Raw genomic sequence first — 17,333 nt, forward strand, 5'->3', positions numbered from 1 at the left:
AATTTTTAATTGATTTATCTATTGTTGAGCACCTGAGTTAATACCATAATTTAGCTATTGTGAATTGTGCTGCTATAAACATTGAGGTGGCTATATTGCTGTAGTTTGCCAATGAAAAATCTGTTTTTTGATAAATTCTCATCTGTGCAACAAAAACCAATAGGTTCTAGTTCTGTATTTTGTGAAGTATACCCATTCTTTTTTCCCACAGTGCTAGGTATTAAATTTAGGGCAACAGGCATGATCACTAAGCACTTTACCATGGAGATACATCTCCAGCATGGATACCCACTTATCTATCTATCTGTTTGTTTATTTTTGTGGTACTAAGAATTGAAACTAGGGCCTCCATCATGGTAGGCAACTGTTCTGCCACTAAGCTATACTCCAGCCCTTTTAAAATTTCATTTTCAGACAGGGTCTCACTAAATTGCCCAAGTTGGGCCTGGCCTTGAACTTGCAGTCCTCCTACCTCAGCCTCCTTAGTAGCTGAGATTACAAGTGTTTGTCATCTTCAGGTTCCAGTTATTTTTATTTTTATTTTTTGATACTGGAGATTGAATCCAGAGGCACTCTACCACTGAACTACATACTCAACCCTTTCTACTATTTTGATACAGAGTTTTGCTAAGTTGCTTAGGGCCTTGCTAGATTGTTAAAGCTGACCTTGGACTTGCAATCCTCCTGCCTTAGCCTCCCCAGTTGCTACGATTACAGGCATTTGCCAACATGACCAGCTCTAGCACTTATTCTTAATATTACCAGTTATTTGCAAAATAACTGCACAATCAGTTTCTTACAAGGCAAATGAAAGAAAAAGAGTATTTTTCTGTGTACAACTTGTTTCCTATGTATTTTTGGCGACAAAACCTAATCTCACAAAAGATTGAAAAATTTGGTATTCTAGTTAATATTTATGTGAGAAAACAGATTCTTCCCAGTATTTGAAACACATATGCATGTACAAAATGGCTCCTTTAGCTTATCACTCAAGATGACTGGAGATTTGTTAAGAAGAAAAGTAAACATACAAGTGAAAAATGTGAACTTTATCTGTACTAGCAGGTTTTTGTAATCTCTTTGTAATACTGGCCTGGAGAAACGGACCATATATTCTTCATGGATTACCATATAAATCAGCTGTAGATATTAAAACCCAGAAACAGAAGACAGGTGATATATCTAAATTTATTTAATAAGAGCTTCATTATAATAAGGTTCTGTTGTACTAACATTTTTGTTTCTCCTTAAACATCTTGAGTCTGGCTTCCAGGCCTACTGTTAATCTGTTTTCATCTCACACAAAGCACTTTTAATTGCAGTGTGCCTCAGTTAATTATGAGAGTGAGTTTTGTAAAGCATACCTTCTTGTCAGATGATGCAGGGTTAATTATTTATGGATTATAGAATTCACAATGAAAGGTGTCATTTAAATGGAAGGAATGTTTTTAAAGAACTTTGTGATGCCCATAAAATGTTCTCTATGAAAACAACTGATTCTAGAAGGTTCAAAAACTAAGCCAAGAAAGCTTTTTAATGTAAGTATAGCCAAAACCCAATTATTGTACAAATTTTTCTTATAAGGTAAAGAAACATAATTGAGAACAAACAAGGACACTGGGTTTGGAAGTGTGTCTAGTTTATGGAAATACAAAACCAACAAATAATCCCAGGAAACTATCTTTTGTAATATCAGTAGGTAGAGATGAAAGGTGCAGAAGCTAATCATCCTATCCACTGAAAAGAAAATCAGGGCATCAGAAAGCTTTAGTGTTTGCTGTTATTATACAGTGTTGTTGTTGGTGATGGTCAGACAAACTCTCCTTTTATGTTGACTTGGACCTGACTACTCTTCCAGTCTTTGAACCTTCAAGTATAAATATCAATAATACAGTAACAAGATTTTAGCGCTGGAAGATCATATATCCTGATGTCCTTGTTTTATCAAAGACACTGAAGCACTGAAAGATCGAGTTCCCCATGGTTATTCAGAGAGCAGTGGTTCTTGAACATCCTGGCTTCTAGAACTCGCAGGGAAATTATGCACAAGACAAATGACTATTCATTGGACCTTTGCACCCTAACACTTTTCCTGTCTTTTAAAAGCAAATAAAATTCCGATTGGATACTTTACAGAAACTGACACGGTGTCGGCTCATGCTCTCCTGTTCTCCCTTTCTCCCAGTTCCACGCAGGCTAGGCTTTCTAGGTCAAGGTTGATTCCCTCCTGCCTCAGGCCCCTGGGCATGGCTGGTATCCAGGATGGTCCTGCAGAGCGAGCTTCCCAAAGACTAGAGAGGAACACAAAGGCAGACTCTTCGGGTCAGGTCTTGGTTAGTAGCCCTGTGCCCCTCCCATCTTCCAATGTGGATGGGGCTTGGCGGGCTGCCCCACCGGGGTCGCAGGGGAGCCCGGGGGGGAGGGTCGGGTCAGCACTGGGGACGTCCCACAGACGCGGGCCACAAGGTGGCTGGGAGCCCCTGGTGAGAGTCCTTGGGGTTTGCCCGGCCCGCGGCCACCTGCCCCCAAGTCCTTGCGGCACCCCCAGCGCTCAGCTCTTCCTCCTTCTCCTCCTCCTCCTCCTCCTCGCACGTCCGCTGGGCTGATCTCCTGCCATGACTCAGCGCTTCTCGCAGGCCGCCCGGCCGGGCTCACCGCTTCGCGCGGGCTCCTCCCGCGGCGTCCACCCCCTCTCGCCACCCACGCCCGCCCCCGGCCGCGAGGCCTTTCCCCGCGCGGCCGCCACCGTAGCCACCGCATTCCGCGCCGGCGCCTCAGCAGCACTCGCCGCCTGCACCGCGCTCCGGCCGGACCTCACTGCCCAGCCCCGCGCCAGCCATGGAGCCCACGGCCCCCCGCCGCCGCCACACCCACCAGCGCGGCTACCTGCTGACGCGGAACCCCCACCTCAACAAGGTAAGCCTGCAGCGCCCGGTCGCTTGGGTGGTCCCGCAGCAGGGCCTCGCCCTCCGCAGGCTCCTCGGGAAGACGCCGGTGGACGGCGGGGCGGTGGGCCTGGGTGCCGGCTCCGCGGACGGGAACGCCCCGCCAGGTCGGAGCCGCAGGGTGTGGTGGCTGGGCGGTCCTCCGCATCCCGTCCCGGGAAACGGGGAAAAGGTGTAACTTGCAACTTTCTGGCTGTTCTTAAGCAGTATCCCAATCTAGGAAGGTGCGAGTTGGGTGTTACCAAGAAGGTGGCAGGCGGACTGCCAGGTCAGCCACGGTGTGCCCCCCACCTCTACGGGTTCCACTCAGTGTGGCAATCCTTGGAGGCTACTGCGGATCCAGGCTGGTACGGCCTGGGTCGAAATGGGATCTGAGTGCCTTGGATCACATTAAGCATCTAATTTCCAAGGCCTCTCCGTTTCCGGAGTGACATGGTTCTGAGTCTGGGAATGCCTGATGGGTGGCTTCTGCTTTGGAACCTTGGCATGGCATGGCTTGATAGAAAAGCCCTTCCTAGCAGGGGGCTTGGGTGAAGCCATTCCTTTTTAAAAATTTCTTTCTTTTAAAATTTCTTCTTCTTCTTTTTATTTTATTTTTTTCCAAATCAAGCCTTTTGGGAGTTATTTATTTATTTATTTTTAATAAGACTTTGTCATGCTCTATTCAGAATCTTCAAATCCTGTTAACATTTCCTTTTTCTTCACTGGTAATGTAGTATAAACACCTAAGATAACTCTTAAATGAAAGTAACTCAGAATTGATCATTTCCATACTCAGCAGTCACATTGTTATTTGATAGCCAGGTTTGTCTGGATTTTTCCTTTTGTATTCCTATGTGTGTAGTTCTGACATTTCCTATTTATTCAGTACATTGAAAATGCCACGGGTCAGCACCGGAGGTCTGCGTAGTTATTTTGGTTGTCCCTTTGTAGAATACCCTTATTCCTTAATCATTGGACCTCAGCTTTAACACCCAGTCATGATGCTGGCAATTTGTTGATCACTACTATGGCTTGAAGGCTTGTGATTTATTTAGTAAATTATAGTGAGTTTTTAAATTTTGTGGTGACAGGCAAGTTTTTCAAATCTATGATTGTTTAGTATTTATGGTCATATAGTATGACTTTAAAAATGATTTCTGCTTATTTTTTTCCTCAAAACAAATTTTCCAGTTTGATTCTTTTTCCTTTTTTTATTATTCTGCAGGTTGGGACCTATTTTCAGTAGAACAAAGGTAAAATTTGATGTGACAAAACAATTTGTGACTTTCATGTGTTACCTACCTTCCTGTTGAAATTTATGACCAAATTATGGGTTGACACTTAACAAGACCACATTAAGTAACATAATCTGTTTTATTTTTTTTTTTATTTTTTTGAAGTCCTGGATGAGAGTGTCTGTTAAGACTAGGTAGGTGAAATAAGCAATCCCAAGCAAGAGTAATTACGCCTTTACTATGTTTTTGTTAGGAATTTATGCTATTAAAACCATTTTGACTCCTGTTTTCCTGTAATAGTACTTTCTTCAGAATTGTATTATCACAAAGAACTCCCACAAAAGGTAAAAAGGTGCAGCATTAATATATTAAGAACATATTTTGGCGGAGGGAAAGGGGAAATACTGGGGAATGACATTGCTAAATTATATTGTTTTTTTTTTAAAGAGAGAGAGAGAGAATTTTAATATTTATTTTTTAGTTTTTGGCAGACACAACATCTTTGTTTGTATGTGGTGCTGAGGATCGAACCCGGGCCGAACGCAAGCCAGGCGAGCGCGCTACCGCTTGAGCCACGTCCCCAGCCCTAAATTATATTGTTATATTGTGTGCATATATGAATATGTAACGACAAATCCCACCATTATGTACAACAATAATGCATGAATAAAAAATGGGAAAAAATAAAAATCTGAAGAGAGGAAGTCATAGTGTACAAAAACAATAAAATCAGTAAATCAAGTTTTCCAAAAGATTATATGTGTTATAACAGTCATATAAATGTCAGAAATAAACATTGTTTTGAGGATTACTAGTAAAATGCTTTCATCAGTATCTGGCAGACAGTTGGCTCTTATCATTGCAAAGAAATATATTAATAACCTAAAAAAAAGGACACATTTTTAAAATTTATAGTGGAAGTTTTGCTATCTGTGTTATGTCAAGTTGGACTCAAAATCTAGTTCACTAGCTTTGGGGGAATTAATATAACAACATTTATACCTTTCATTCAGTCCCAGAACATTGATGTGGTGCCTCATGGAAGTAATGGTATTTCCTTACATGTACCATTGAAACCAGAGAAATGGCACCTTCTTGATTTTCCATACACTCAAGACACCTTCAAGTTTGCTAGTAGTCCAGAAACTATTTTTTTTCCTTTTTTTGGTGCTGACTTTTTTTCAAAGAGACACTATCCCTGAGCTATTGTAACTTTCCTCTAACAGTCCAGCCTGGTACTTGGATATGGAAAGGCTTCTTCAACCAAACCAACACAGATCTTCATCACTGTACATTGGTAACAGTGATTTTTCTGGTTTTATTTCCATTATCATGATCTGCCCATACAGGTATGGAAGAATTATGAACATTAGTTAGCATTTTTTTTCACATTTTCTTTCTGTTATCCAAGTATTCCTAATATGTTATTATGTCCTATTATGTTGAATGTAAAGTCAGTCTATCAATTAGTTTTACTGTCTTTTCCAAATTTATCTCCTTAATTTCCCAACATAGCCTTCTATTTAAAATATATTTGCTGATTCTCTCAATTTTTTCCTAAAATTAAAATGTCATTAGTTAATTGATAATGATTTCTTTTAAGAAACCTTTCCTAATCATTTTAGTCCTATTGTCATGTAACACTTTTGTACTAAATAATTTTGTATTTACTGAATTCTCATTTTTTTCTTGTTCATTTATTTTGTAGGGATTATAATATTTAGTAGAATATTTTGTTCAGTGGACATTAAATAAATACTTAAGAGATGAATGAGCCATGTTTTTGTTTCTTTTGGTCTTTAAACAGTACTTAGCTTTTAAAGCAGGTGGCTTTTGAAGCGATAGTTTGCATATTATCCTAAGATAAATATCCTTGTTAATATAATTTTTTTTAATCCAGTCTGCTAGTCTGTGTCTTTTGATTGGTGAGTTTAGGCCATTAACATTCAGGGTTATTATGGAGACATGATTTGTATTCACAGCCATTTTTGTTTATTTTTGGAACTTATTTGACTTGGTTTCTCCTCTGAGTAGTTTTTCCTTTTAGTGTAATACCTCCCTCTGCTGATTTTCATCATTGTTTTTCATTTCCACTTCATGGAATATTTTACCGTGGATGTTCTGTAGTGCAGGTTTTCGAGTTGTAAATTCTTTTGTTTATCATGGAAGGTTTTTATTTCATCATCAAATCTAAAGCTTAATTTTGCTGGATATCAGATTCTTGGTTAGCATCCATGTTCTTTCAGAGCTCGCTATATGTTGTTCCATGATCTCCTGGCTTTGAATGTCTGGGTTGAAAAACCTGCTGAGATTCGAATTGTTCTATCCCTATATGTGATCTGATTCCTCTCTCTTGTGGCTTTTAAGATTCAATCCTTATTCTGTATACTAGGCATTTTCATTATAAAGTGTCTTGGTGTAGATCTGTTGTAATTTTGTACATTTGGTATCCTGTACGTCTCTTGTATTTGGTTTTCCAGTTCATTCTTCATGCTTGGGAAATTTTCTGATATTATCTCATTGAAGAGATTGTGCATTCTTTTGGTTTGAAACTCTGCCTTCCTCTATCCCAATAACTCTTAGATTTGGTCTTTTGATGCTGTCCCATAATTCTTAGATGTCCTGTTCATGGTTTCTTACTATATTCACTGTGTGGTCAACTTTATTTTCCAGATTGTATACTTTGTCTTCATTATCTGACGTTCTTTCTTCCAAGTGATCTAGTCTGTTGGTTACGCTTTCTATTGTGTTTTTCATTTGGTTTATTGTTTTCTTCATGTCAGTGATTTCTGACTGTTTTTTTTTTTAAGAGTCTCTGTCTCTTTCTTGAAGTTATTTTTGGCTATCTGTATTTACTCTCTTATCTATTTGTTGGAGTAATCAATTTTTTGCCTGTATTTGCTCATTCTTTAATTCACAGATCATTTTAATTATGAACCTTCTGAACTCCTTCTCTGACATTTCATCAACTTTGCTGTCCATGGGTTCTATTATTGTAATATCCTGGTTTGTTTGGGACACTTTCCTCCCTTGTTTTTTCATGTTGTCTATGTGTTTTCCTTTCTTACAGTGTGGATCTGAGATATTACAGTTCCTACCCTATTTTTTTGTAGTACCTGTGCAGATTATCTGTATCTCACCTTGATGTTGGGCTTCTGGACCCTGCTGGTGTCCCTCAATGTATGCTACTGCAACTAATGGTGGTGGCAGCAATAGCCGAGGTAACTCAAGATAATAGTAGAGGTGTCCCAATATAGACGGAATATCTTACAGAGGTGGGGTTGAAAGGGTGAGCCTTACGCTGTCTTTAGGATGCCTGCTCTGAGATGCAGCTGCTTCTAGGCCCTGCCTATTGTCAGAAACGTATGGGGCTACTATGTGGGGAAGGCTATGGCAATGTCTGCAGTATCCCAAGATGGAAGTGGGTTAGGCTTAGGCTCCCGGGTGCCAGGAGGGGTGGGGGGACTGGCGAACTCAAACCTACCCTGGGTCTGAGTCCTGTGTATATTGGTGTGGGTGGATCTGGGCTGAGCCTTAGCTCCCATCGTGGTCTTCTGGTTGGAAGAGGTGGTCCTGTGCTGGAGCCTGAGCTCTGTAGGTGTCTGCCAGTGGTGGGATAGACTTGGGTCTGGGTCCCCAATCATAGTGTTTTATCAATGTTAATTTTGGTCAGCATTAACATATAAAAAATGACTTCTCGGAAGTGCTTGGGTAGCCATTTACTTCTTGGCATGTCAAGACCTAGTTGGGTGTGTTGTGGGGAAGGGAGAATGTATCTGATGATTATTAAGGAAAAGTTCTCTTTTTGTTTAGTGTAAACCATACCAGAGTGAATAATTTAGAAATTTTCACCTGCTACCTTTCTCTGGAGTTGCCTCAGCAATATGAGAAACTGATTTATTATTTAACAGGAAATACCACTGACATGAAAACCATTATAGTGGAAATGGACAGCCATATGTTTCCATAGCTATTCACTACCTTGCTGCAATTGAAACAACAGAGGTAGTGCAGGATATCACAAAAACAAAGTAATATATGCTATAATAAGTAGAAAGATGAATTTGATTTGAGGACTCTTGAGACTGGTGATATGGAATACAAGAAATATTGAAGAGAGGTATAGGTTTGAAATTTTTCATTTTTGTGCTTTGACTTTCCACTTTCTTTTTTGTCAAGTGTGGGAAATGGGATTTCATAGAGTGACCATTCCAAAACTTTGTGCCTAGAATAAAGGAACTCAAGTCCAAATTCTTCTAATTAGCAGTTGTGAAGTGTTTGGTATACTTTGTAACTAATCTTAGTTGATTTGTTAGAACATAATGGGTTTAAAGTTAATATTTGTTAAATAAAAAGAATGGTGGCAGGTGAAAATTTCTTACATTTTAGCTTAAAATACATAAATATAGTATACTTTAAAACCAAGGATATTTATTTTAAATTAACCTATAGAATGTAAAACATTACTATTTTTCCTGAGGTCCTGGAGATGCAGTATGTCTAAGTTAGCCATCAACTAAATTGTTTTCAGAAACTTGAGGCCATTGAATTTAAAGAAAATAATATACCTTTAAGCTTCTATAGTTTAATCTGGTAATTTGGGAATAAAATAATGAAGATTGAATAATAAAATAATGAAGAAAACATAGGATATAACTAGTAGAACTTCTATACTTAATATATAAACCCCATACCTGAAGTCACTAGGATTATTATTTTTTTTGTTTAATAATCAAGTAATGCTTGAGTAAAAATATCAGTTAACATACTCATATGTTCATGCCAACGCATTATGGGCATGTGGAGGCTGAAGGAGTCCTAAGACTCTAGTACAATATTAGGGCTAGGCCTCTAAAGCTTACACTATACTAAAATACATTTACTTAAATTGTCCAGTCAGGGGCTCCTAAGATATTTTCAAACTTTGTTGATTGTTATGTGGTATACATGTGTCTATATGTATAAAGATATTGATTTGTTCTGAATTATATCACTCCCAAACTCATGTGTTGAAGTCATATCTCCCAGTACTATAAGATTGAATCTTTTAGGGTTTTTAAATAGTTAAATTCAAGTTAAAATGAGGGTAGGCTTTGATTTAATGTGACTAGTGTCCTTAAAAGAAGAGATAAGGACATGTATACAGAGGAAAGACCATGTGAATACTGTGGGAGAAGATGATAGTTTATAGGTCAGAAGCTGTCTATGGATCAGGAAAAAAAAAAGCCTCAGAATAAAACCAACCCTGCCAATACGTGATCTTGGACTTCCAGCCTCCAGAAATGTAGGAAATAAATTTATTTTGTTCAAGCCATCCCACTTTTTTTTTATGACAGCCTTAACAAACTAATATACTTAGGTAATTAAAGCAAAGCTTCTTAAATGTTTTTTTCAACTCTTTTTAAATACATATGACAGTAGAATTTATTTTGACATACATACATGGAGTATAATTTATTCTAATTAGGATCCCATTCTTGTGGTCGAACATGATGTAGAATTATACTGGTCTTGTTTTCATATATAAATATAGGAAAGTTATATCCAAATCATTCTACTGTCTTTCCTATTCCCATCCCCCCTTCCCTTCTTTCCCCTTTGTCTAATTTAATGAACTTCTATTCTTCCCTGACCCCCCTATGGTGTGTTTTCACTTAGTATGACAGTCTCCAGTTCCATCCATTTACTGGCAAATGCTATAATTTCATTCTTTATGGCTGAGGAATATTCCATTGTGTATATAAACTACATTTTCTTTATGTGTTCATCTTTTGAAGGGTTCCTGGGTTGGTTCTATAGCTTATCTATTGTGAATTGAGCTGCTATAAATGGTGTGGCTGCTTCACTGTAATATATTGATTTTAAATCCTTTGGGAATAAACTGAGGAATAGGATAACTGGGTTAAATGGTGGTTCCGTTCCAACTTTTCTGAGAAATTTCCATGCCTTCCATAGTGGTTGAACCAGTTTTCAGTCCACCAGCAATGTATGAATATACCTTTTCCCCTACATCCTCATCAACATTTATTGTTACTTGTATTCTTGATAATTACCATTCTGACTGGAGTGAGATGGAATCTCAGTGTGGTTTTTAATTTGCATTTCTCTAATTACTAGACATGTTGAACATTTTTTTCATATATTTGTTGACCATTCATATTTCTTCTGTGAAGTGCCTGTTCAGGTTCTTTGCCCATTTATTGATTGGGTTATTTGTTTTTTTGGTGTTAAGTTTTTTGAGTTCTTTGTGTATCCTGGAGATAAATGCTCTATGTGAGGTGCAAGTGGCAAAGATTTTTCTCCCATTTTGTAGGCCCTCTCTTGATGTTCTTGATTGTTTCCTTTGCTGTGAAGAAGCCTTTTAGTTTGATACTATCCCATTTCTTGATTTTACTACTTCTGCTTTAGGAGTCTTGTTGAGGAAGTCGTTTCCTAAGCTGACATGATGGAAAGTTGTGCCTACATTTTCTCCTAGTAGGTGCAGGGTCTCTGGTCTAATGCCTAGGTCTTTGATCCACATTGAATTTTGTGCAGGGTAAGAGAAAGGGATTTAATTTCATTCTGTTGTATATGGATTTCCAGTTTTCCCAGCAGCATTTGTTGAAGAGGCTCTTCCCACTTTCATTCTTCTCAATTCTGTTCTTGAGCCCACCCAATGACTAAATTATTTATTATATTTTCCAGTTCTAAAACTTCCATTTAGTCATTGCAGCTTTTGTTTCTTGACCACTATTTTCTTTCCATTTCAAAAGCTTTTGTTTGGGAGCATGATTATAATAACTAAAGGTTGTAAATATTTAAAAAATAGTCTTATACATTCATTGTATAAAAATAAAAGATGCAAAAGTGTGAAAAGTATGTCTCCAACTTGAGTCCTCGCTAGCTGGGTCATTCATCCCACAGTTGATGTAGTTTCTTTCCCTATGCTTTCTTCAAGAAGCCAAGCTTTTCTGCATCAAGATTTATGTCCCTGATGTTTCCTTCCTTTCTATCCCCCAGCCTTTCACCTGGTGAACAGCTACTCTCTTAGTGGTCCTTCAGCTCTCATTTTAACGTCATAGCTCAGTAACTCTTTCCTTTTGACTCCTAAATTAACTCTTAGATTTTCCCTTTTTCCTATACTTATAACAGTTGTTTTTATAGTTATTTGTAAAAGATCCTGTTCTATTCTCTAGATTGTAAATTTGATGAGACTGTGGACCATAACTGACATGCCACTATTTCCTTGGTGTAGTGTCTGTAAGTATTAATTCAACAGATATTTGTTGAAAAATATTTGGTGAGTGTGACAATTTGTATGTCAGCTTGAGTGAGCCATTTAATTAAATAATATTCTGGGAGTGTTTATGAAGCTGTTCCTGAATGAGATGAACATTTCAATTGAGTAAAGTAGGTTGTTCTACCTAATGTGGGTAGGCCTTGTACAATCACTTCACGTAAGCCTGAATAAAATATAAGGGCTGAGTAAGAGGGGTCTCCTCCTGCCTGTCTTTGACCTGGGACATGGATTTTTCCTGTCTTGAACTTGAACTGAAATATCAACTCTTCTTGGGTCGTGAACTTGCTGGCTTTCAGACTGGAACTATACCATTGGCTCCTCTGTATCTCTAGCTTGCCAACTCCTATCTTGGGACTTCTCAGCTTCCATAATCATGTAAGCCAAGTATAATATTTCTCTTATAATAAATCTCTTTATATACATATTATTTTTGTTTCTCTGAGAACTCTAATACAGTGAACTTCCCATCCCCCTTCAAAGTAGCTGTAAAGGAGAAAAACTGTGGCTCCCAGGCAAGAAAGCCATCTTGTGGCATTTCTGGGAATCTCATATAGGAGGTATAGATTACTTGTAAATCTGAAGTATAGTTCCTTGCAAAAACTCTTAACATGTTTTGGGTCAGGTCCCTTTGGCAATTTGGTAAAGTCTATAGACTCCTAAAAGCAATAATTACTATTAATATTATTTTATTTTATTTTTTTTGTGTAGTGTTAGGGATTGAACCCAGGAATTGATACATGCTAGGCAAGTACTCTACCACTGAGCTATATCATAAGTCCCAAAAGCAGTAGTTTTAAATATACAGAACACACTGCTACAAATGAAACCAATTATACTGAAATATATATATCAAAATATTTAAAAATAAATGTGTGATATTATACTTGTGTTTTTCTTTATTAAAGACATAAAGCAAGATAGTATACTAAAATATTCTAATAAATTAAATATGAGTAGTTTAAAGCAAAATTTTATTTTTTGATACAAGATCTTACTGTATTACCCAGGCTGGCCTTGGATTCCATGGCTTTTAGGATCTTCCTGCCTCTTGGCTAGCTAGGATTACAGGTGCTTGAGCCTGGCTCAAGATTTTATTTTATTATTTTATTTTTTTGTTACTGGGGATTGAACTCAGGGGCATTTGACCACTGGGCCACATCCCCAGCCCCATTTTGTATTTTATTTAGATACAGAGTCTTACTGAGTTGCTTAGCATCTTGCTTTTTCTGAGGCAGGCTTTAAACTCATTATTCTCCTGCCTCAGCCTTGCAAGCCACTAGGATTACAGGCATGCACTACTGCACCTGGCTCTGATAAATACTCTCAATACAGAAAGCTTGTCTCTGTTGCCAATCCAATAATGAAGACAAGATTTTTAGAAAAAGGAAAAAGTTTTATTGGTTTGCTAGCAAAGGAAAAATGGGATTCCTGTCCCAAAAGTGTGATTGTCACTGCCAGGAAGAACTCAGGGCTTTTAAAAGAGGAATACAAGGGCTGGGATACAAATATTACTAGTGGATAATGTCCATTGGGTATCCTTGAGAAAGCCATTGTTGTCTTTCCCAGGTTTGGAGTTTCTTTATTCTTGTGGGCACTGACATTCTTCTGGACAGTGAAGGTCATGATAGCTTAGCTCGGGATGGGAAAAATGTTAAGTCTTGTTTTCCCTGTTAGGGAGAAGTGGGGGAGGAAGAAAAAAAGAAAAGAAAATGTCAGTTTTAAAATAAACCACTTGGAGTTGAGCAGCAAGGTTATACTCAAAGCATAAAGAGGACATCCATTACACTCTGGACAGTTTTTTTTCTTAGTTATGTTTGCATACAAACTTCAAAAATAAATGCCAGGAGTTTATTAATTTTCATTTCTTCTTTTCTCAAAAAGATACATGTAGGATTAATTAGTAGATTCTGGAAGATTACTTGTCCTGTTTGCTGCCCTTAGCAGTGAAGCAGCTTACTATTCTGCTATCTAGGCATCTAGTCCATAAGGTGCTTTGTGTTTGATGGTGATACTGGGAATCAAACCCAGGGCATTATGCATGCTCTGCAAGCATTCTGTCACTGAACTACACTCCAGGTGTAGCCCAGATCCAAAAGTTTTTTTCAAGATTAAGAAAGTAAAACACCAAAAAAAAAACAAAAAAAGAGAAAAACTGAGTGAATGTAGTGAGGGTGCTTTAACAGAGTCAGAATTACAGATGGTCTAGAAACCCAAGACATGTATAGCTGTTAATCTTTCAACTACATGAAATACTTGGTAAAAATCAAATGAAAGTCAGAACCTGCATATATACTTTGAATTCATTATCCTTTGTTGAATAGGCCCTGCAGGATAATGCTAAGGTAAAAATTCTTTTGAAAAAGTTTTAAAATTTTCTTTTCTTTTCTTTCTTTTTTTTTTTTTGAGGCAGGGGACAGGGTTATTGCTAAGTTGCCTGGACTGCCTTGAATGGATCCTCCCACTTCAGCCTCCTAAGTAGCTGAAATTACAGTTGTGCATCACTGTGCCCAGCTAAAAGAATTATTTGAATCATTTTACTGTCAAGTTTTAGATATAACTGACTTATTTACACATTTTTACAAAATATATCTCTAAATATATCTCTGTAAATATGCCTCTGTTGGTATGAAAAAATAAAAACTGGTTTAAATGAATTCACATCATATATATCTAAAAATTTTCAGGGATCCTAAGATTTAAGTTGTCTTACTGAAAATTTTTTAGCTCATAGACAGGTAATAAAAGAAAATGAGGAGGAGCAACGAACGGCCTGCTGAGAGGCAGAGCCGCCCCGTCCCCCTGCGCCAGCAAGGTAGAGGGAACTGTGACCACCCACAGAGCAGGCCCAGCGGCCTGATGAGGGGCAGAGCCGCCCCCCAACCCCCGCGCCTGCCAGGTAGGCGGAACTGTGACCACCGACAGAAAAGGCCCAGTGGCCTGCGGCGGGACAGAGCTTCCAATCATTCCTGCAAGGTAGGCGGGCCTGCGACCCACCGGCAGAAGAGGAGCAGCAGCCTGCTGAGAGGCAGAGCCACCCCCTCCCCCCGCGCCTGCAAGGTAGACGGAACTGTGACCACCATCAGAACAGGCCAGACCTGCAACTGACAGACAGAACAGGCCCAGTGGCCTGAGGAAGGGTAGAGCCGCCCCCCCCCCCGCGCCTGCAAGGTAGGCGGACCTGCGACCCACTGGCAGAACAGCCCCAGAGGCCTGCAGAGGGGCAGTGCCACTGCCTGCGCCTGCAAAGTAGGCAGAACTGCGACCACCGACAGAACAAGCCTAGCGGCCCGCAGAGGGACAGAGCCGCCGCCCGCGCCTGCAAGGTAGGCGGACCTGCTACCGACCGGCAGGGCAGGCCCAGCGGCCTGCCGGCGTGGTAGGCACATTGCCCCAATTGGAGGAGGGGCAGAGCCGCCGCCCGCGCCTGCGAGGGAGACTTTGCAACTATACAAGACCAATATAAATATATAGGGGGAAAATTCAATAGCACAACAGTTTCACCAAGTAGAAAGGAACGCGAACAGTATGAAGAGACAAGGAAAGAAAGGACCACAAGCAATGCAGGTCAACTCAACGTTAGAAGAGGTAATAGCTGCAGCAGATGGAATATCAGATAAAGAATTCAGGATATACATGCTTCAGATGATCTGGAGTCTCAAGGAAGACATCAGACAGCAAAATCAGACAATGAAAGATCACTTCAACAATGAATTACATAAACAAATCCAAGAAGCAAAAGATCAACTATACAGGGAGATAGAGGTTATAAAAAACAAACAAACAGAAATCCTAGAAATGCAGGAAGCAATAAACCAACTTAAAAACTCAATTGAGAATACTACCAGCAGAGTAGAACACTTAGAAGATAGAACATCAGACAATGAAGATAAAGTATTTCAACTTGAAAAGAACATAGACAGCTCAGCAAGACTGTTAAGAAACCATGAGCAGAACATCCAAGAAATATGGGATAACATCAAGAGACCAAATTTAAGAGTCATTGGGATACAGGAAGGGACAGAGTTTCAAACCAAAGGAATGAGCAATCTATTCAATGAAATAACAAGAGAAAACTTCCCAGACTTGAAGAATGAGACAGAATCCCAAATCCTAGAAGCCTACAGGACGCCGAATGTGCAAAATCATAAGAGAGCCACACCTAGACACATTATAATGAAGATGCCCAACATACAGAATAAGGAGAGAATTTTAAAAGCTACAAGAGAAAGGAAGCAGATCACATTTAGGGGTAAGCCAATCAGGATAACAGCTGATCTTTCAACACAGACTCTGAAAGCTAGAAGATCCTGGAATAACATATTTCAAACACTGAAAGAAAATGGGTTCCAACCAAGAATTGTGTTTCCAGTGAAATTAAGCTTCAGGATGGAAGATGAAATTAAAACCTTCCACGATAAACAAAAGTTAAAAGAATTTGCAGCTAGAAAACCATCTCTTCAAAACATCCTTGGCAAAACATTACAGGAAGAGGAAATGGAAAATAACAATGAAAACCAACAGTGGGAGGTAGGACAGTAAAGGGGGGGGGGGGAAATAATCAAAGAGGAAAACAAACCATGTTTAGTAACATAAATAAACAAATATGGCTGGAAGAACAACCCATATCTCAATAATAACCCTAAATGTTAATGGCTTAAACTCACCAATCAAGAGACACAGGCTAGTAGAATGGATCACAAAACAAGACCCAACAATATGCTGCCTACAGGAGATGCATTTGATAGGAAAAGACATAATAGGCTGAAGGTGAAAGGTTGGGAAAAATCATATCACTCATATGGACTTCGGAAACAAGCAGGAGTGTCCATACTCATATCAAATAAAATAGATTTCAAGCCAAAGTTAATCAAAAGGGATAAAGAGGGACACTACATACTGCTTAAGGGAACCATACACCAACAAGACATAACAATCATAAATATATATGCCCCAAACAATGGTGCAGCTATGTTCATCAAACAAACTCTTCTCAAGTTCAAGAGTCTAATAGACCACCATACAATAATCATGGGAGACTTCAACACACCTCTCTCACCAATGGACAGATCTTCCAAACAAAAGTTGAATAAGGAAACTATAGAACTCAATAATACAATTAATAACCTAGACTTAATTGACTTATATAGAATATACCACCCAACATCAAGCAGTTACACTTTTTTCTCAGCAGCACATGGATCCTTCTCAAAAATAGATCATATATTATGTCACAGGGCAACTCTTAGACAATATAAAGGAGTAGAGATAATACCATGCATCCTATCTGATCATAATGGAATGGAACTGAAAATCAACGATAAAAGAAGGAAGGAAAAAGAATACATCCCTTGGAGAATGAACAATAGGTTACTGAATGATCAATGGGTTATAGAAGACATCAAGGAGGAAATTAAAAAATTCTTAGAGATTAATGAAAACACAGACACAACATATCGGAATCTATGGGACACATTGAAAGCAGTTCTAAGAGGAAAATTCATTGCTTGGAGTTCATTCCTTAAAAAAAGAAAAAACCAACAAATGATCTCATACTTCATCTCAAAATCCTAGAAAAAGAAGAGCAAAACAACAGCAAAAGAAGTAGAAGGCAAGAAATAATTAAAATCAGAGCTGAAATTAATGAAATCGAAACAAAAGAAACAATTGAAAAAATTGACAAAACTAAAAGTTGGTTCTTTTCGACAGACCCTTAGCCATGCTAGCGAAGAGAAGAAGAGAGAGAACTCAAATTACTAGCATACGGGATGAAAAAGGCAATATCAGAACAGACACTTCAGAAATACAGAAGATAATCAGATATTATTTTGAATCCTTATACTCCAATAAATTAGAAGATAGTGAAGGCATAGATAAATTTCTTAAGTCATATGA

General features: G+C 38.6%; 1 protein-coding gene across 1 annotated transcript in view; it reads left to right on the forward strand.

Moving 5' to 3' along the window:
• Window positions 1-2,749: 2,749 nt before the first annotated feature.
• Window positions 2,750-17,333, forward strand: part of Me1 (malic enzyme 1) — a 168,520-nt gene continuing 153,936 nt past the window's right edge. Inside the window, 1 exon segment of the mRNA XM_027928254.2 lies at window positions 2,750-2,916. Coding sequence (XP_027784055.2) covers window positions 2,839-2,916 — 78 coding nt within the window. The 5' untranslated portion in view covers window positions 2,750-2,838.

This window comes from Marmota flaviventris, chromosome 6, assembly GCF_047511675.1.
Source record: "Marmota flaviventris isolate mMarFla1 chromosome 6, mMarFla1.hap1, whole genome shotgun sequence".
Taxonomy (NCBI): Eukaryota; Metazoa; Chordata; class Mammalia; order Rodentia; family Sciuridae; genus Marmota; species Marmota flaviventris.